Source organism: Myotis nattereri (genome assembly GCF_964212035.1).
Source record: "Myotis nattereri genome assembly, chromosome: 7".
Taxonomy (NCBI): Eukaryota; Metazoa; Chordata; class Mammalia; order Chiroptera; family Vespertilionidae; genus Myotis; species Myotis nattereri.
This window is the reverse complement of record NC_138082.1, coordinates 37,737,443-37,759,193: the sequence shown is the minus strand read 5'-3', so window position 1 is coordinate 37,759,193 and position 21,751 is coordinate 37,737,443. Positions and strand designations below refer to the sequence as shown.

General features: G+C 38.6%; 1 protein-coding gene across 3 annotated transcripts in view; it reads right to left on the bottom strand.

Annotated features, from left to right (window-relative positions):
* PDE1A (phosphodiesterase 1A) overlaps positions 1 to 21,751 on the bottom strand; it is a 260,293-nt gene that overhangs the window by 26,085 nt on the left and 212,457 nt on the right. For all 3 annotated transcript variants that reach the window (XM_081095731.1, XM_081095732.1, XM_081095730.1), the window contains exons 8-11: positions 15,888 to 15,988; positions 9,301 to 9,426; positions 5,848 to 5,949; positions 5,620 to 5,740 (exon numbers count right to left, since the gene is read on the bottom strand). In XM_081095731.1, coding sequence (XP_080951857.1) covers positions 5,620 to 5,740; positions 5,848 to 5,949; positions 9,301 to 9,426; positions 15,888 to 15,988 — 450 coding nt within the window. The remainder of the gene's footprint in view (positions 1 to 5,619; positions 5,741 to 5,847; positions 5,950 to 9,300; positions 9,427 to 15,887; positions 15,989 to 21,751) is intronic.

The window sequence follows — 21,751 nt, the reverse complement described above, 5'->3', positions numbered from 1 at the left end:
TGAATAGTGAACATTTACTTTCCATCAAGGTGAAATTGGGGTCAAAGCCACAGGCACTGGATATGTCACCTTGTTCTCCAGGGAGGTTGTGCTGTCATTCGACTGTGCTGTCTTCTGGGGGCCCAATAGGTACCTTTAAAGAGCAATAGCATACCGAATACACATATGTTCTGAGGTACTGACTCATACAAATGACTGGAGCAAAATTATAGGGCCATGAAGATGAATTAACCAGCGCCACTCAATTATCCCGCAGGCTGTCTGCACCTGTTCCTGGGAGGAACCAGCAGGTGTGGAAGTGGAGGGAGTGGCCCCATTGACATGGAAGCACAAGGCAGCCTGAGGTGCTACGCCCCACAGCTATGCCTGTCTTAGCAATTCCCTTGGAGGCTGTGGAGATTTCTTTGAAAGGCCATGACAGAGATCTAATCATTGTTTTTATGCTCTCCTAACAGTGGGAAATGCTCTGATAGCTGTCAACAGGATGTCAAATCCAGTGACTTAATGGCATATTTGTTTCTCTTTTCTCTGAAGTCAAACAGTTTCTATACTTCTAAAAAATTGCAAAAGGTAGGAAAAAGTAAAGTATGAAGTCTTGAGAAACCACTTTGTACCAAAACCAAGTTTTAATCACAGATGCAACAGCAACAACAAACATGTAGCCAGCCTCTGGCCACAGGTTTTGGGGCCACTGTGGGGCCAAAAGTAGTCTTTGAGGGACCTCTATTTCAATAGGGGAATTAACTGAGATTTAAAATGAGGAGTAGGTATAATAGTTTAGCCTTCTTTGAAAAATGTATTTAAGGAATTTAGGCCACCTAATTACCTTTCTGCCTTCCTCCTCAAAATGCCTTTCTAAATCCTATAAAAAACCTGAATGTTAAATGATTATTATAGCTAACATTTGGTTTCAGCAAAATTTATATGATATAATTTTATTTTTTGAGTGTTATATTTTACAGAACATTAATATGCCCTGTGTAATTGATGTTTCCACTTTCATGCCTCTTAAAACTATAAGCTTTGCTTTTTAAATTTTGAGTTATTATCCTGGCTCAGAGCTACAGTTCTTTATGAAAATGTTTTGGTTGTGTCTCTAAATTTGTGATACAGGATCCTTAGTTGAGAATTCGCTAACTAAATACATTTTTATTGTTTTGGGAAATATAATTTATTTTTAAATGGCACTTGATACTACTTCTAGCAACACTGGAGAAAATAAAGGGGCCGGACTGTATACTATTTAGAACACAACAATCATTTTGACCTTCCTTCCTAAATAATTTGCATTTCTAGTTCTTCATTTCTCCTTGGCTGACAAGGTAATACAAGGTAGGCTTCACACATATATCTCTGTGTGTGTGTTTTTCATGTGTCACAAAGCAACTATTTGAAAAAGTGAAAACTTCACTTCGTCATCAGGTTTATTTAGTATGACGTATGCGCAATTTTTAACAGCAGTGATTATATATATTCTTAACTTTAACTATATTAACTTCTTGTTATCTTGCCAACCTAATATGTCTGTTCAAGAAAAGAATATGTCTTCTTTTATTAATGGTTATTTTCCTGGCTGGTACCTCCACCTCTGATCTCTCAGTAATATTGGACATAGTTGAAATGAATGGAGCACTTTCCAAGTACACCCATTACAGTCAGAGGGCAGAGGCCCCTGTGCTGACCTGCATGGACACTCGGAGAGGGCACTGCTGTGCTGATAACTCGCAGGTGTGCTGCAGAAGATGCCCTGGAGATAAGGACCTGCTTTATCTCCTTTATCATCAGCTGCTTACTCAAGAGTCAGAAATAAGAGTCCCTCAAGACTACAAATTCTGGATACAATTCTGGTCTCTCCTTGCTGTCATTTGCATTGATTCTAGATCTAGAAGGTATACCTAAATATTTACACCAAGGATCAGAGTAACATTGATGGGATTTTAAAGGATGATGCAAGCAGCTTGGTCTACACTTCTGTCTTCCAAAAATGCATGGTGTTAAAAATTGTTAATGTCTATTTAAGCCCTTTTGTTAGATAAGATAAACTTGGTAGACAAATTAATAAGAAATTAATCCCCAAACTCCTCTAGGCTTTTCTGAAACATTAATTCATACATATGTACATGTATGCACATACATATATACATATAAGAATGTGTGTGCATGCATATCGTGGGTTTGGTCCTGGGTCAGGGTGCATATGGAAGGCAACCAATTCATGTTCTCTCTCACATAGATTTTTTTTTCTCTCTCTCTCTCTCTCATTCTCTCCTTCCCTTCTCCTCTCTAAAAATCAATTAACATATCTTCAGGTGAGATTTTTTTAAAAAAATGTGTGTGTGTTTATGTGTGCACACACACATGCACACATAAATTTTCTTGTTGCTGTTGATTCTAAAAATCAGTTCCTTATCTTGAGTAGTTTTTTTTTTTATTGATATCCAGTGTCTAATTTTGAATTTCAAGTCTAGTGCTATATTTTGCAGAGCAAAAATAAAATAAAATATTTCTCTCAAGCAACTAATTTTTAAACCATGGTTGGGTTGGGAATGTGTGTGTTTTTTATTGCAGCCAGATCCTTCAAAGTTTGGCTTTAAATAACTATCAAATAACAAAATATCAATGGCTTCCTAATACTTTGCTTTGGAAAAATATAAAGCTTAAAATAACTGGGAAAATAATAGATAATACCAATTCCTCATATTTATATTATGTCTATATAACCTCTCACATTTATGCTATCATTTTGTTCCTCACAACCATCCTAGCAGGAGGCAAAGTGGAATTAACACCATCTTATAGGTAAGAAGGTGAAGACTCATGTTTTCCCTACTGGACAGGTAGAAAGCTAGAGCTTACACTTAGGTGTTCTGAAGCCACGTGGAGTTATCTCTCACTTTGCATTATCAAACTTCTTATGCTTGCCCAATATACATAAAACACTTTCTTTGACAAGACACACACAATGATTGCATTTACACTGCCGCTGAGGGCCATGCTGCGTTCTGGGCAGAGCTTGGCTGATTTGCCTCAAATTCTCTAGAACAGACAGTAGCTCACATGGCACAGTATTTAGATGTTTAGTACATTCCAAAGGAATGAAGGAATATATTTTCAAATTCTTTATAAAAGTGCTATTTGGACTGTGTGAGATGAAAAGCCCCAGTCACTTGGCTACATAGGAAGAACGGATCTCTCAGCCCTGTGGGTTCTACAATGGGGTAGTTTCACAGGTGGTGATATGAGCATGAGCAAGAATGAGAAAAATCATGAGAGAATCATTGCAGTCCTGCCAATGGCGGGGACCTCTGCATAGATACACAGACCCAGTTAAATAGCTTATGAGCAAAGCATACGTTGAGGACTTTCAGATTCATTGCTGTATCTACCTCCGAAGGGCTAAATTGCATGGCATGGCTAAAAATATGCAAGAACTGGGAGGCTCACTTAGTTAACTGAATGCATGAAAGCATTTTACCTGTTGGAGTCAAGGGAATATTTTAACACAAGTCTTATAAACGTGTTTTGCTTGTGAAACATGTTTGTTGGCAGTATAAACTCACTCATTTTGACCTTTAACTCCACATTCTCCTGTTTTACTATGTATGTTTCTGAAGGGGACTTGAATATCACTTTTAAAAAAAAACAAAACCCAGAGACAGAGAACTATAAGATTCCAGTGTTAAATCTAAAGTCCTAAGTCAATTCATTATGATCTGAGAGGATTCTTTTGTAGTTGAAGGAAAGAGGCAATGCTAGCAGAGATAGTTTGATTTTCTAATAGTCCATGTTAACATATACACTTTACTCTCCTTAGGGCTATTCATTAAAGCCACCGAAGCAAACACTGTCATTTCTGGATATTTTGGGGTTACACAAATATCTATCATAGTCTACCAAGAGTCCTGTCAAAACAAAACAAACACCTGATGCCCTCTTCCTGTAGGTAACACAGCCTGAAAATGCAGATTACAAAGCCAAGCAGGATGTTATAGCTATTCTAAAACTTGACCTTTTGTGTTGGTTATATCTTAAACATTAATATTCAGATATCTGAGTCACTGTATATTAAGCACTGAGAACGACAAAGTAGCTAGGTAGCCTTCGAGAACACTTCCCTCTGCCCTGAAATTCAGATGTCAGAAATCACTGCATGCTGGAAGCTTCAGTATCAGTATCAGTCATCTTTCTAGAAAATTCAAAATAAGATGAACTTTAAAAACATCTGCACTCAATTCCATTAAATTCATTATTCTCATGATTCTGTCAGTTATTCTTTGTCTGGCTTGAAATCAATAAAAGACATGGACAATACAAATCATGGTATTATTGGGAGACCTATCAGTAATTTTCAAGAGTCTCTGGGATTTAGTAGAGCTAATATTTTGGGATGAGGGGGTTTGAATCCTCATCCAAGGATAATTTTTTCATTAATTTTTAGAGAGAGTGGAAGGGAGGGGGATAGTCAGAGAGAGAGAAACATCAATGTGAGAGACACATAGATTGGTAGCCTCCCACATGCCCCAACTGGGACCAGGGATCAAGCCTGCAACTGAGGTATGTGCCTTTGACTGGAATCAAACCCGCGACCCTTCAGTCTGAGGGCCGAGGCTAAACCCTCAGCAAATGGGCCAGGGCAGAGCTATATCTTGTAGTAAGGAAGTGTAAGTCCTCCAACTTTCTTAGTCTTTTTCAAAATTGTTTTAACTATTTTTAGATTCTTACATTTCCATGTAGATTTTAGCACTAGCTTTTCTTTCAACAAGGGAACCTATTATAATTTTTTATAAGGATTATGCTAAGTTTATTAATCAATTTTAGTAGAATTGATTTTTTAGCAATATTTAACCTTTCAATCCATTAACATATCTCTCAATTTATATAGGTCTTTAACATTTTTTTTCTCAACAATATTCTCTGGGCCACACATGGGGCTGGCATCTGAAGTACAGCCAGTGTTGTGGACCACTGAGCTCTTAAGTTGTGGGATCTGATGCCAACTCCAGATGGTTAGCATCCCAGGTGGAGGTGGAAACAGAACAGAAACACTATAGGAAAAAATGCATACTTGTAGCAGAGACCACTAGACATTCATTGTAGCCACATCCAGGCTTGTTTTTGCACATAACAATAGATATTCTTTTTAATGTAGGCCTGGGTCCACACAGCTGAAAACTGTATTTGTCAGCCTCCCTTGCAGCTATGCATTCAGGACTAAATTCTAATCAAGATGTATCCAGAAGTGTCATATATCCTCCCTCTCCCTTTTTTACTATGAAAGTTTTTTTCTGTCTCTAATCTAGCATTTACCTCTTAATAGCCAAAAACAACTCTAATTTTTTCTTTCCTCCCTCCCTTCCTTCCTTCCTTCCTTCCTTCCTTCCTTCCTTCCTTGAGAGTGACATCTGAGATTCAAGACTTGACTTTAAGTTTTTGTTTGTTTGTTTGTTTTTACCATGTAGAAATTTTCAATACATTTATCTGAAAGATTAATACTTTGCCCAGGGTCCCAAAATAGTATTGTAGCCAGTTAATAAGTCACCTTTTGTGTGAAAAAATGAGCACATCAATATGCACAGTCACTATTTCCAAAAACATTTGCACAGAGTGTGAAAGAAGTACCTGTCGGAAAAACTCCTCCATCAGGGCCATGGTCCACCGGTGGTGCAGCTGCCAGCATTTGGCCGGGTGGCTGATGTCTGCTGCGTGGAGAATCAGGGACATGGTCTTGGCTCTGTCGGTCCTGTCAAACCAAAGACATATTCAAATTATCAGAACAAAGTAACCAATTACAGCTCTTTCTAAGTACAAGCCCATGGAACTGCAACATCACAAACGAAAATTACCTACCCTTCAGGCTGCTGCAAACTGTTTCTTATATTTTTAATTTGCTGGAAGTGACCAGACATGTCTGTAGACAAAACCATTTCAATCACTAGGTTCCGAAGATCCCTGTGGAGTCATCAAAAGGAAAATGTTCATTTGGCCCTTTACTGTTCTAAAGAGGATCATTTCCTTAAACATCACTGATCGCATTTATTTTTCTTAATGGATATAAGCACAAAAGAAGCTACCTTTTTAATGTAAATGTTCTTATAAAAGTTACAGAGGCCGGGTGCAAGATATTCGTGCACAGTGTGGGGGTGGGGGGGACGGTCCCTCAGCCCGGCCCGCACCCTCTCCAATCCAGGACCCCTCGGGGGATGTCCGACTGCCAGTTTAGGCCCAATCCGGGAACACTGGCTTCTAACTGCTCGCCTGCCTGCCTGCCTGATCACCCCTAACCACCTCTGCCTGCTGGCCTGATCACCCCCTAACTGTTCTCTGCTGGCCTGATCACCCCCTAACTGCCCTCTCCTGCTGGCCTGATTGACCCTAACTGCCCTCCCATCCCAGCGTGATTGCCCCTATCTGCCTTCCCCTGTTGGCCTGATCGCCCCTAACTGCCCTCCCCTGCCGGCCTGATCACCCCTAATCGCCTCTGCCCCCGCCACCGTGGCTTTTTCCAGAAGGCCATTGGGAAGATGTCCGGTCTAATTAGTGTATTACCCTTTTTTTTTAAAAAAAAATATGTTTTATTGATTTTTTACAGAGAGGAAGGGAGAGGGATAGACAGAAACATTGATGAGAGAGAAACATTGATCAGCTGCCTCCAGCACACCTCCTACTGGGGATGTGCCCACAACCAAGGTACATGCCCTTGACCTGAATCGAACCTGGGACCCTTGAGTCCGCAGGCCTATGCTCTATCCACTGAGCCAAACTGGTTAGGGCGCATATTACCCTTTTATTAGTGTAGATTATTTTAAACATTTAAGGATTTAGGAAGTTGCCAGCAGAGTGATCTGTGAATGATGCTGTTTAACATCTCCCCTTGGAGAGTTAACTGGATGCTTGCTCCTCCCACTTCTGCAATCCTCCCCCACTCATAAATCTTAAATGTTGTTTTTCTATCTGAAAGGATCCTTACCAATTTGAAAAAAAAAAAAACCTATTCTAAATACAGTATATGCTATAATAAAATCACCACTATTTATATAGTATTTATTCAACCCAGCAGTCTTTATAACAACCCGGTCAGGGGGTATTATTATTTTCTACCAGAAGAGATTGAATCCTCTGCCCAGTCACACAAGTATAACATAGCAGAGATAAGATTCAACCCGAAGAGTTCCCATTCCCAAAGCTGGTGCTTGGACCACTCCACTGTGCCAACCGCCCATCTTAGAACCCCAGGAACACCAAGACTCATTTACATGTCATGAGCTATCAGTACTACTGAAATTTTAGCCAAGACACTGTAAATATGATGACAATGTCACAAACCTATACATGAATAACTCCTTCTCACACTACGTAGAAAGTCAGTTGCCCAGCAAAGTCTTACATCTTCTATAATTCATTGCTTGCTCAGTACAGATAAGTAAATTACAGAGTGGGCCAAATGAAGGTTTACAGTTGTGAGTACACAAAACACATAGTTTATTCTTGTGTTATTATTATTTACTAATTATTGGATTATTTTCCATACAAAAAACTGTAGACATACTTTTGCCCCAACCCGCAGTCATTCATATGGGAAACCATATTTTATTTTCATTGTGTGGTGCGGCCTGTAGAGGAAGCCACGTGAAGACGGTCTGATCAAATTATTTGTTTTTAAAAACAATCACACATCAGAGGTTCTTGCTGAAAACTATGGGCTGTCCACTTAAAATAGTTCTTTCTCTCTTATTGTCTTTGATGCTCTTGCTCTCTCGTGCTCTTTTGCTCCATGAATTGCACTCCCCTTTCTCTCTCCATAGCCATGTGGTCTTAGAAGCCACACACAGGATGCCGGACTGGACTGTGCTTTAATATGGAGACTTGGGGCAGTGGCCTTATACATGCCCTGCTGAAGAGAAGATTGGTCTTTTTCCAGGATGGGATGGAGGGAAATGGGACATTGTAAACCCAGGGGTTTAATTCCACAGACATAAAAATTACTCATCCTCCCGTGCAAGTCTCAGAAAATTCATTGCAATATCACAAGAACTCCACTTCCACAGGTAATAGATGGGGATACTGAGGGCACCCCACTAGTACTTCTACCTTTGCCCTTCTATTCTCCAGGTAGCCCAGCAGTGGTCACTTTTGTCTTTTTATAATTAGATCCTGGCCTTCCTAGGCTGCAAACCCTCATGGGCTACTGTTTCCTGCAGAATAAACTAGGTTCCCAAAACAAAATGCCTCCTCCCAGCTCACCTTGCCCACTCCCCAACCCCTGCCCTCCACCCCCATCTTATAGTTGTTTCTAAGTTGCAAAAGTAGGCTTGAAAAACCAGGAACTTCAATGCTTGGAAAAGTAACCATGGTCAATTAGGGCTGTTTTAAACCCGAAAGTAACCTTTCATTAATTATTAATTAATTAACTTATTTATTTAAAGGCAGTTCTTGATCCTAGGTCACTTCTTTTCTTTGGACACTTTTCTGTACCTTGATTTAAAGAGGGGGAAAAAAAACCCTTAGACACTTGCATTTGAATGGGAAGCTTTACAACTCATTAACTGACTTTTAACAAGACAAGCTTTCCTTTTCTTTTTTCTGTATAAGTAGGTTCTATTGAATATTAGGGACTTACTTACACTAAAAAAATTCTATGTTTATCTGAAATTCATATTTAAACTGGATGTCCTTTATTTTTATTTGCTAAACCTGGCAACCCTAGGGGATGAGGATGACCAAGATTAAAGAGAGAAGAAAAAGTCTGCTGAGTACAGGGGTGTACCTTGTTTTTCCCTCCAAGGCCACACATATTACCATTCCACGCTTTTTTTTTTTTTTTTATAAGCAGACAAATGTTTTTGAGAAACATGTAAGATTTACTGCACCTGGGCCATTTTAGTATATTTTTTATGTTTTCCCCCCGAATAGTGAATTCTTAAAAATAAAGCTGAATTCCACATATAGAAAGTAATATATGAAGGAATTAGTATGACATTAAAATTTTGAACTTATGTAAGACCACATTCCAGAGAGTAAGTAACTATGAATCTTAAAGTCTTTGTTTTATGGTGTGCCATCTCATGGACTGGCTCCAATGCATACAGACATGGAATTGGCCTGGAAATAATTCAGCTCCATTGCACAGAGCTTGGCTCCTGAACAAAGTCTTCCAGGTACTCCTCTCAGCGTCAGCCAATCAAGGGGAATTGTTTATTGTCTGAGTGAGGGATTCACTTTCATCTGTTTTCTTCACCTTAAGTCACACAATTTAACTTTTTCCTGTAATTAAATTTCCTCTGCGATTCCTCTTAAACTCACCTCCAGTCATCTTTGGATAAATTTATCAAGACATTCATTTCCTCTTCTTGCATAAGTCGATAAGCTGCACTCACATGGTGATTTTCAAGGACGGATCGGTCGTTATACAAAATGGCAACATCTGACCTAAGAATGACAAAGAAAATGCCTACTAGAGGATTTCTTTAGACTTCATGAGTGACTAATAAAAATACTCAAGTCACAAGACATCTCATCAATAAAAACCCTACAATCAAACATCTAAATTTATGGAAGTTTTAGTTTCCTTTTTTAAAAAAATGACAATTTTTAAAAAAATAAACTTTATTTTTAGCAACTTTAAGTCCACAGCAAAATGAAGCAGAAGATACAGGGATCTGCCATGTACTCCGTGTCCCACATGTGCATAACCTAACCCATTACCAACATTCCCCACCAGAGTGGTGCATTTGTTATAACTGATGAATCTACAATGGCCCATCATTGTCACCCAGAGTCCATAGTTTTCTATTAGGGTTCACTCTTGATATTGTACATTCTATGGGTTTGGATAAATATATTATGACATGCATCGGTATACTTCTTGTTTCTGTGTGTGTGTGTATGTGTGTGTGTGCTGTGTGTGTGTGTGTGTGTGTGTGTGTGTTATTGAATTAGGGCTTCCCGTATGATGTTGAAAAGCAGCAAATGATAGGGGAAATCTTTGCCTTATTCCTGATCTTAGTGGGAAAGCTTCAAGTTCCTCACTATTAAGGATTAGCTATAGGTTTTTTTGTAGCTGTTCTTTTTCAAGTGGATGAACTTCCTCTCTAGTCCCAGTTTATTGAGCATTCTTATCATGAGTGGGTGTTGAGTTTTGTTAAATCCTTTCTCTCATCTATTGACATGGTCATGTGACTTTTCTCTTTTAGCCTATTGATATGATAGATTACCTTAATTAATTTTCAAATATTGAACTTGGGATAAAACCCACTTGATCTTGGTATGAAACAACATAGTTTAAATGCATTTATAGCTTCTCCTTTCTACTTGTAATCCACATACCTGTGAGATCATCTAGATATGCTGAAGAGAGAAAAAAAATTACCTAACATTCTCATTCGTTCAGTGAATAAATCAACTTCTTTATACTCCTTCCAGAGAGTTGATTACCACCCCTGTCCTCTGGAACTGAAATTACTTTGGGCAGAGGGCAGAGGGGAATGATGAAAATCATTTGGTCTATTTATGATTCTAATTTTTCTTCCTTATAATGTTATGATTCAATTTAAACATTATATTCCCTCGCATTAAATTAAACTAGCAAAACCATTTTTTACACAAACTTAAAATGTATGTTTTATCACCAATTTATAATGGACATTATATTTCTAAGTGATGAATTGATCAAGGGAAACCTTTTATTTCTCAACAGTCTGCATCTCATATCATTTGATTATCAAATAAGCCTCTTCAAGTTGCACTGTTAAATGTAGCATTCCAGCACAGAGAGTGTAAAATGTCCCAAGCATTCCCATGTCCACATAACGGAGCCCTTCCTTCTTCTTCCTTATCCTCTTAGGTTGCCAAACCTTTTTCAAGGGGTGGGATGGAAGCAGAGCCACTGTGTTCAATGTGATGAAATCGTGAACTCATTCCTTAAGTTGGCAAGTTGGAGTTAGGCAGCAAAAATAGCCGAAGGAAAGTCAAGGTGAAACCTTTAGAAATGTTTTGCCAACACCAGGCTCCTCTCACGTCTCCTCCCTCCTGGAGATCAATACTCTGTCAGCCCTAAAATTGTCTCCTTAAGACTTACTGCTTTAGGCTTTTCAGTGAGTAGAGCCTAGGTTATCACCGTATACTCGCCCTGTCACTGAATGTTTACGAGTAGGCAAGGACAAACACAAAGAACTAAAGAAACCTGGCTCCTGTTGCAAGCAACGTAATTGAGACAAACCAAGCTTTATTATTACTCCAAGATAGGGGAAGTGACCTACTGGGCAGTAGAATACTTACTTCCCCTTCTGTTTCTAGAGCTTTATAAAAGTAGAATAACATGGAGTTAGCTAATAGTACATGCCTCTTAAATACATTTTCTTTTAATAATTTCAGCTGTGGCCTAAAAATTAGCCAATTGTCATAGCTCAGTACAAAGAAAACTGAACTAGCAAAGCACACATGTGATCCTTACTGAAGAGAAAATTCAATAGATCTTGTCCAAGTAGCTCCAGAAGTTTGCTGAGGTCATGGTGTGGCAGACATGAGCAGAGTAAGGACGATGGACCAGGTACAGAAAGTCTCCAGAGTGGAAACTTGATGCCTAGCCATGGACAGTTGTAGGGAGGGACCTCATCCCTGGGTGACCTTTCCTGCCCTAGCATCTCGCTGGTCATGTGGTTTAGACCCTCTGACCTTTCCTCTCTAGAGATAACATCTAGGCCTCAGCTGTATTTCAGCTCCAGGCCCAGAAAAGCAGCAAAACCAGATAAGCAACATCACCAAGACTAACTTTAGGACCAGATACCTCGGATAATAACCCAAACCCTGGCGTCAACCAGTCAGTGGAGAACCTAACCCTTAAAGGACACACCTGGAAAGCTGCTGAATGTTGTATTGAGATCTTGCCTTGGGACTTCACCTGTAATATCCATCCTTAAAACCCTTAGTAAAGAGGACCCAGAGCATTCTCCTTCTTGGCAGCATGCCCATGCCTCCCCTCCACCCCTACCCCTCAAATGCATTACCATGATGACCTTCCTCAATCCCAAGCTCCAAAGGCTCTTTTTTTTGCCTCTATAACTTATTTCCTAAGCCCATTTCTTCTATGAATTACTTCTTCTACCTCTGTGATTTCCTAAATAAAGGTTCTCTTAGAGTTTGAGTCTTAGCTCTGAATTCTTTCCTAGGCAGAACTCAAGAAGTGAGATTGCTAAAGCCAGGTCCGGTCTGACCCCCACAGTCTAACTAACACCTCACACTGTTCTCGAAGCTGCCAACATTGGGAAAAAACTATAATGTGCAATCAAATATCATCTGTATGGCCTCCAATCTACTCATGACAATTTTGCCAGGGTTATGGAAAGACAATTAAAAACCCTCTTTTTACCTTTCATCAACAAGAAAATATGGGGTTTTGAACTAGATTTAATTGTAGCAAAGTAGGTATAATTTTGTCTTATAAATAGAGCAGGATGCTGAGAACACAGAATAGTCTTAATGTTTGAGGTGGTCTTTGCTAAGAAAAGAACAAGACTTTAAGCAACATCCAGTATCCATGGTAACATGTAGCTCAGCATTTTCTTTTCACATGGAATAAATTATTTTCATTTATTTACACTTGTGAGGATTTCATGAATTATGTCTATATTAAACTTAAAACTAGCCTTGCACTGTTTTTTAAATTATTTTTCAATAATTTTGCATGATACAATAACATAAGACCTATTTCTCCTTAGACAAAATGTGAAGGTGATAGCAATAATTTTAAAAAGCATGTTATTTGGTTGCATTTTGGTCACTACAACATTTTGTTCATTGAATTTTCAAGTTCTTATAAAATTAACCCATTAAATAATTGATCCTAGTAGATAATTTTTAAGAAAATAGTAAAATACTATAACTTCCCCCTTTTATAGTTTTTAATATAAAAATAGAAAATAAAGGATTCTTCTTCCTCCTCTTTCTCTCCCTTCTTTTTCCGACCTCACTCTTCTTCTGTGTAGTCCAAAAGTACAAGGGAATTAGGACTCTTCCTTCAGTTGTAAATGAATGGTCAAATGAGAAGGCTAGAAGCATCTAACGCTGCAACTGGAGAAGGCCAGTCCATTGCCTTTCCTTTTCAAAGTAGAAAAAGCAAAAAGTATTCATGGAGACCAAATCATTTGCTCCCTTCTCCAACTCCCCAAACTATTTTCTGATGCAGGACCCAGCACCATAATGAGCTGTCTTTAATTAAAATCCCACTCACTGTGAGATTTAGTGGATATAGAAGAGCCTTTGAAAAGGAAAATGATAACTGCATATGCTGCCTTTCCTTTGCTGTTAAACACAAATAAAAACAAACAATTGCCTATACTCTGCAAACACTCCCTCCACATCAGTCTCCGTGTCTCCCTTTCCCCTTCATGCTCTGTCAGTCTGGGGGGAGACAGAATACCTTCCCCAATATGTCATTGTTTGAATTTCAACTCTTTTTCTGTCTCCATCAAGGGGCCATGATTTCCAAGTCCATCCATTTCAGGCTACAAAGTTCTGGGACCATCCTATGTCCGTCTCTGGCCCTGGGAGCAGAGTTGTGTAAGTAGCCTGGGTTGAGAGTGAGTGTCCCTCTTGGCTTCTCAACTGTGCTACTGCCATCAGCTGACTGTGTGCATATAAATAGGTCATTTCACCTCTTCAGATCCTTGCATTTGACTATGAATTCTAGACCAGGTGATCCATAATGTGGATCTCAGCCACTTTTGGGTCCCTTAAAGCTCTAAAATATCTAATATTTTTAAAAATGTTTCTATGCTCTCCACCTCAAAACAGTAACTTCCTATAACTGGAAAATCAGTTGTTAGAAATTATTATAAAACAAATGAACGGGCCACATAAAACCTGCACACGAATGTTTATAGCAGCTTTATTCATAAGTGCCAAGATTTGGAAGCAACAAAGATATCCTTCAATAGGTGAATAAGTAAATAAATGCTGGTACATCTGGACAATGGAATATTATTCAGCAATAAAAACAAATGAGCTGTCTAGTCATAGCAATACACATAGGAGCCCTAAGTGCACATTGCTCCGTGAAAGAAGCCAGTCCGAAAAGGCTTCCTATTGCATGACTTCAACTATACGACAGTTCGGAAAAGGCAACACTCTGGAGCAGCGGTTCCCAACCTTCCTAATGCCGCAACCCTTTAATACAGTTCCTCACGCTGTGGTGACCCCCAATAATAAAATTATTTTCACTGCTACTTCATAACTGTAATTTTGCTACTGTAAACAATATGTAATTATATATGTGTTTTCCAATGGTCTTAGGCAACCCCTGTGAAAGGGTCATTCGACCCCCAAAGAGGTCGCGACCCACAGGTTGAGAACCATTGCTCTAGAGACATTAACAAGATCAGTAGTTACCATGGGTGAAAGGGGAGGGGAGGGGAGGGAAGAATTGAAATGTGAAGCAAGGGGACAATTAGGGCAGTGAAACTATCGTGTGTGTTGCTTGCTATATGGTAGATACATGGCATTATACATTTGTAATATCCATGCAATGTATAACACAAAAAAGCAAATCCTAATGCACACTATGGACACTTCAGTTACTAATGATATATCAACAATGGTTCATCAATTGTGGCAAATGTAGCACAGCAGTGAAAGATGTTAACAGTAGAGGATGCTGTGGGTTGAGGGAGGGAGCATATGGGAACTCTGTGCTTCCAGTTCAATTTTTCTGTAAGCCTAAATCTGCTCTATGAAATAAATTCCATTAATTTAAAAAAATGAATAAAAATAGGTTTAGTTTTTCCTCAACAAGAATAGAGAGTTTTATAGTAGTCCCAAAACCACATCTGTCTCTCAGCTTACATCTCCACCTTAAGCATATCTGACTAGTGAAAGACAGACATTTCAGGATCACATGCATATAAAGTGAGGTGGATCCTGCTGGGTCCTCAACCAAATTCTGCCTCCCAGGAAGGGAGAGCTCTGTGCAAGAACAACAAAAAAACATGGAGAGCACCTTCCTCTTATGGACTGACTTGCATTCCCCCCAGATTTACATGTCGAAGTTCTAACCCCCCAGAATATAACTGAATTTGGAGATAGGGCCTTTAAAGAGATAATTGAGATCAAATGAGGTCATAAGAGTGAGGCCCTAATCTAGTAACACTGGTCTTCTTATAAAAGAGACACCAGGGATGCTCCAACACAAACAAATGACCATGTGAGGACATAGCAAGAGGTGACCATCTGCAAACCACATAGAGAGGCCTCAGAAGAAACAAAACCTGCTGTCTCTTTGATCTTGGACAGCTAGTTTCCAGAACTGTGAGAAACTTTCTGTTCCTTAAACCACCCCATTTGTGGCATTTTTGGAATGGCAGACCTGACAGACTAATACACTTCCACTCTGGTATTTTGAATTTAGTAACTGGCATTATCACCATTCGTTTTAAAATCACATTTTCCAGTTATTTAAAATTTAACACTTTGTGCTCACCTGGAAGTTAGACTTCTTTGATTTTTAGATTTTTTTTTTCAGAAGGGCTGTGTTATTACTTTCAAATACATAATAACATCAAACTGATGCCTTAGACAATAAATTGCACCGTTTGTCTCAATAAATAAGTGTCTGACTCGTGTGACACTTAAAAGTGTAAATTCTGGACAGAGAAAAATTATATTACACATCTGTAGGTTCTTTAAATTGCTGAATATGCCACAAAATATATTAAAAATTCTTGATAAATATTATCTGATTGATTGAAGTATTTAAAGCTTAAGACATTTGGCTAAAATTTATTAAACCTATTCTTATTAGGCATCTTCATTATTTTTAAATCCTCTTAAAATAAGTCATATGCAGACAAATAAATTTCAAGTTTTAACTTAGAAAATTTAATACATTTTTAGCTTACCTTGTCTGAATATGAAAGTTGTTTGTGGTTCCTGTATGCTCATAGTCATGAATGGCAGCGGCAAAGACCATTGCTAAAATTTCCAGTTCAGTGAGCCAGTGCTAGTAAATTAAGAAAGATTCCAATAGGTTTAGAAAGCAGAGACCATGTTGTCATTCCACAAAAAAAGATTTTCAGTGCGCCCAGTATAATTAATCACATGATTGTTTTATTTATTTTAAATACAGTTTTCTTTCTATTTCACCTCCATTAATTGTGCATAACAATGAATTCTTCATGAGGTCAAAGATTATTCCTTTTTTTGTAAGTTCAAAATCCACACAATATAATTTTCCTTGCTAATTGGAAAGAAAGTAATTTTTTATTATTTAAATGTTTAAACCCTGACTGGATTTTGAATTCATAGCCTTACCAATTTGGGTTCCTATGAAATCAATTACAGGTAAGTGAATTTTAACATACAGCTCATATATCAATAAAATGTCTCTGACCTCAACTTTTGTAGAAAACCTTACTATGAGAAAATTTTCCATTAGAGAAACTGAACTTAGTTTTTATATTTAAAGACTTAGAGGCGTTTCCAAGGATTTATCTAATTTTCTCTTCATAGCACATATATTCTATGACTGCGTGATTAAACTTAACAATTAAAAACGAATGCTTTCACATACGTTCCAGACCACCTGCTTCATATACATTGACCTTTTTGTTATCAATTGGACGGTTTACCAAAATTTCACTAAATACTAGTATAAATCCACTTAAATAATTCAATAGCTTATCACTCACATTTTGTATAACACTCTTACTGCTCTAATATAACCACATGTGAATACTTAAATTAAAAATAAATATAATTAAACAAAATTAAGCTCCATTTTGTTGTCACAGTAGCTACGTTTCAACTGCTCAATAGTCGCATGTGGCAGGTGGTTGCCATACAGAACGGTGAAAATACAAAGTATTTTCGTCATCACAGAAAGTCCCATTGGACAACACTGAGATTCATTGGTAGGAATGGAGGATCCACAATGACATAAAGCTTAGTCTTCGTGGTCTTATTCCATACACTTCAAATAATTAAAGACCTTGCACAAAGCAACAGAAAAATATAACGTAAACTACATGAATACTTGAATAACGGTCACAATATAATGGTGCAATAGAAGGGCAGATAGAATGTCTATTTTGTGAGTGGATTTTTGGAATTAGGATGGACAAAGTCTGGCAGCTAAATGTAAAGTTGGGAACAGAAGGTTCAAAATAAAAAGAGCAAATGTTCAACGACACCGTAGAAGTCTATATGAAAACTGAAGTCCTCATAGTACAGTTGTGTTGGAGAGTCAGGTGAAGTAAGATTGAAAGTAGTGCGGGGCATAGGAAAGAGCTGATAGACTGTAATGATTAGTGCTGAGGAATTTGAATCTAGTATAAAAGGCAAGAGGAAGCCTCTGTAGGTCCATGAGGCCACAAATGAAGGACCTGACAACTGTTGTGTCTCATAGTTGCCAAAGGCATGCTCTTATTAATCTTTGCTCCTTTCACGTAAACTAGCATGGTATTTGGCATGTAGTAGGAACTTAATATTTGTCTGTTGAATTGAATTGGGCCAGTGTTGCATTTTGAGGAAGTAGTAAGGAGTAGTTGGTGAAGATATGAAATCAAACAATCCTGGTTTTAAATCTTTGTTAATCTTTAGACAAATAAGTTCTTTTCCCTTCCAGCCACAGTTCCTATGAAAATAGAATTAGTGATCACTCCCCCAGCCCGTGACTTTTAAAAGGAGTTTATAGCCAATGTATGCACTGTGCCTATTGCAAGTCTTGCCACAGAGTAAAATGCAGAATAAGTGGCATTCTACTAAGCTTATTACCTTAAATGCACCGTTTAAGTCTTCAATCTGGAAAATAATAGTGAGCTAACATATCTTTAGTGATTGCAATTCAAGAATAACTGCCTCACACATGGATGACTGAAGCAGAAATTATTTTCAGAATCAAAAGGAGTTGATTTAACTAACTGCTCTGTGTTTATAGGTGCATTTAATTGTGAGCCATTAAAAGAAAGAAAATGACCTTATTAAAGGCTTGTATTATAGGCTGAACTGGGACTGAGCCTCCAATGTCCCCAGTGAGAATGTGGAATTAAGCACCATGAAATGAATAGGAATTAAAATGAAACCAGTTTTTGTACTCCCAGAAACCCACTGTTTTATTAAAGGAAATTGTTCCTAGAAAAAAATCACACATTTTCTTAAGTATTTCTTATATATAAGATCTACATATTTAACTGTGATTTTTTAAAAAAGCAACATCCAATATTTACTATAATAATATAGACTATGAAGCTAAAATTGTAAAAAGGTAAATAGAAAATAGATGTTAATCATAGATTATCTCATAAGTATTTAAAATTATCTTCCTAGCTGTCAAAATTACTCTACACAGGTTTGTTGTTTTTAGTCTCATTAATCTCTGCCTCTTATTAATAGGATTTCCTCCATGAATCCTCTTATGTATTGCCACACGATAATCCTATATAATAAAAGGCTAATATGCAAATTGTCCCCTTGACCAGGAGACTGGAAGTTCGATCCCTTGATATGACGTGCGCTGACCACCAGGGGGCGGTGCGGAACATGGTGGGCGACCAGTGGTGGCCGTGGGGTGCTGAGGGAGCAAGGGAAGGAGGAGGCAGGGAGGCAGGGAGGCGGGAACTGAATCAGCCCTGATCACCGGCCAGGTCTAGGGACCCTACCTGTGCATGAATTTCATGCACCGGGCCTCTAGTCTTACTAATAAAGTTTACATTATAAGATAATTTGGGAAGAGAGAAACACGAGCTTTACTGGTTAATTAAAATACATCTATTTTGTATTAGCAAAAGTAGAATTTTGAGCTTATTTTTAGCTTCTTAGTTGCCGATTCACTTTACACTGGCATCAAATGAGAATTCTAACTCAGAAAGTGAATGCTTAAAATGATGGATTTTGTAAATGATTCACGAGGGCAAAGCCAGAGAAAATGAGGCTGAATCATGTCACTCTTCCCAACTAGAATGGTGGTCAGTACATAACCTAGGTTCTTCTGATTCCTGACGAGTCATAAGCAATACAAAACTGCTTCATCCACACTGCAGGTTGCATTTTGCCTAGAGAAATGCTCAGGTGGCTTTGCTCCAAAATAGAAGTCCTCATATTATGTTATAGGGAGATTCAAATGCCATTAATCGCATACACAATGATGACAGAGGGGAAGAGAAAGGAACTAATATTAACTGAATTTTTAATTAGATGGTGTCATTTAATTTTTATAACCACCCTTTATAGACCATTTAGTAAGTAAACATATTTATCCCTATTTGGCAGATAACAAAGCTGAATCCTAAACTTCCCAAGATCACCTAGTTCTCAAGCGGCAGAGCAGGAAATCAAATCAAAATCTGTCCAGTTCTGGTTTCTGTTCCTTCCACAAATTACAATATTTCTCCTATGAATGACAACAGCATTCTTTACTTAAGGGAGGCAATATCCTATATAATAAGGAGGTAATATGCAAATTGACCATCACTTCAACACACAAAGATGGCCACTCCCATGTGGTCAAAGATGGCTGCCACAAGATGTCCAGGAGGGGAGGGCAGTTGGGGGCGAACAGGCCTGCAAAGGAGGGAAGTTGGGGGCAATCAGGCCTGCAGGGGAGGGCAGTTAGGGGTGACTGGGCCAGCATGGGAGGGCAGTTGGGGGCGACCAGGCCTGTAGGGGAGGACAGTTAGGAGTGCCCAGGCTGGCAGAAGAGGGCAGTTAGGGGTGACTAGGCTGGCAGAGGAGTGGTTAGGGGGTGATCTGGCTGGAAGGCAGGTGAGCAGTTGGGAGCCAGCAGTCCTGGATTGTGAAAGGGATGTTCCAGATTGGAGAGGGTACAGGCTGGGCTGAGGGATACACACCCCCACCCTCCCATGCATGAAATTCATGTACCAGGCCTCTAGTACTGAATATATTCTTTTAAAGTTTCAAAAGCAGAATTTCTAGACAATTTAACCAGATATATTGATGAGTAAAAGTTAATAGAACTTTGATTTAAGATGCATAATGTTAATTTTCATAGCTGAATTATTCCATGAGATAGGGAGGGAGGGAGGGAGGGAGGGAGGGAGGGAGGGAGAGAGAGAGAGAGAGAGAGAGAGAGAGAGAGAGAGAGAGAGAGAGAGAGTACGTATGTCTAGGGATGGGAGAATTTCACATCAGAAAATCACATTGACCTATTAATTCCTGCTGTGACCAAAAACCATAATTAACAATTCTTTTATCATAAATTATAGGGCTGAGCACTTTTTTTCTCTCTATGCCTTTGAATAGACTGAGATAATTTGCTATAATTTACCCAGTATAGCAAGCGATTATATAATAATTATAATATTAATAATAATAATAAATTAATGATTTTTACTAATATTATTGTATGTGCTAATAGCTATATTTCAGGAACTAGGGTAGGTGCTTTCCACATATGATATCATTGACACCTCATTGTCATACTACAAGGTGCTCAGTATTATTAACTGCACTTTAGTGACAAGGGAACCAAAGTAGCGAGCAAACAAGCTAGGAAGTCATGGACCAGTGTTTCCAGCCCACGTCTGATGGCCTCAAAAGCCTGCACTCTTTCCACTCTTCCAAACAGTGCTGTCTGGGAAGCCATTTCTGAGATCAGAATTTCCACAGAGTTTGTAGAATAGAAACATAATGGCGAGTTTTCTGTAGATTGCTTGGAGAAAAACTGAGTAATTTCAGTGTGTGGGAGGCTATTTCTGGGTGTAGTAAGTGGACTACAGTTTCCAAAGGAAATAGATTTCAAGTCATGTCTTTTTCTTCTACTCTTAGTGTTATCGAGAACACAATGCCAGGAGCCATCAAAGGCAAACGTTCCCCTGCCAAGGCCCTGAGAAATCAGAGACATTTGGAGGTGGCGTGGCAGCCCTCAGTGAAGCATTTGCTCTTCAGCAAATGGACTGAGCTACCCATACCAAGGTCCCTGTGGCTCAGGGCTACAAGTCAACCAAAGGACAAAAGAGAGTGGGAGACAGAGGGTGTACTAGCATGGGCTCTCCTCTGCACTGCCTACTCCCAGGGTGTCCACATGACATTAACAAACTGAAGGACAATCACAGTCCCTTTCAGGCAATGGTCCCCTGAACACTTGGCAAGTGACAGGCTGCACTCGTCACCTGACAATGTTGGGCTGCTCCTGGAGTGCTCCTTAAAGGTCACACTGATAAGACCATTCGGAAACAGCAGCACATCAACCAAAACACTGAAGTGATACTTTTATGTGGATGGAAATTAACATCCACCTATCATTACTTTTTTCATCTAAAGAAAAGCCTTTTAAAATAACTTTCCAAAAACGGTCAAGCTGGTAGTGTCACCTAGTTTTGACAAAATAGTCAATAAATTTGTAAATTTGTTTTGCCTTTCCTTTCACCATCCATCATAACATTTCTCCTTACTCCCTCTAGTTCAAATATACTTTCCAGATCCAGGACAATACTGACAGTCTCCTACCAGATTTTTATTATTATTATTATTATTATTATTATTATTATTATTATTATTTTTAATGACCAAAGTAAGGAATAAGCAAAGAACCCACTGATATTTTTTTTGCTAAAGGATGAGTAAAGTCATAAACAAGTTTTCAAAACTTGCTAGAGTGAAGTTATATTTACAATTAGTAAGTCACTGTCCTCTCAAAAAGTGACTGTGTCGTCTTTACTGACGTCTACTTCGTAGGAGCTGTGCCAGGCGGGGCCAGATTTCCTCAGTCTTCCAGAGAAGTTGGAATGTCTTGTTGTAACCTGGAATG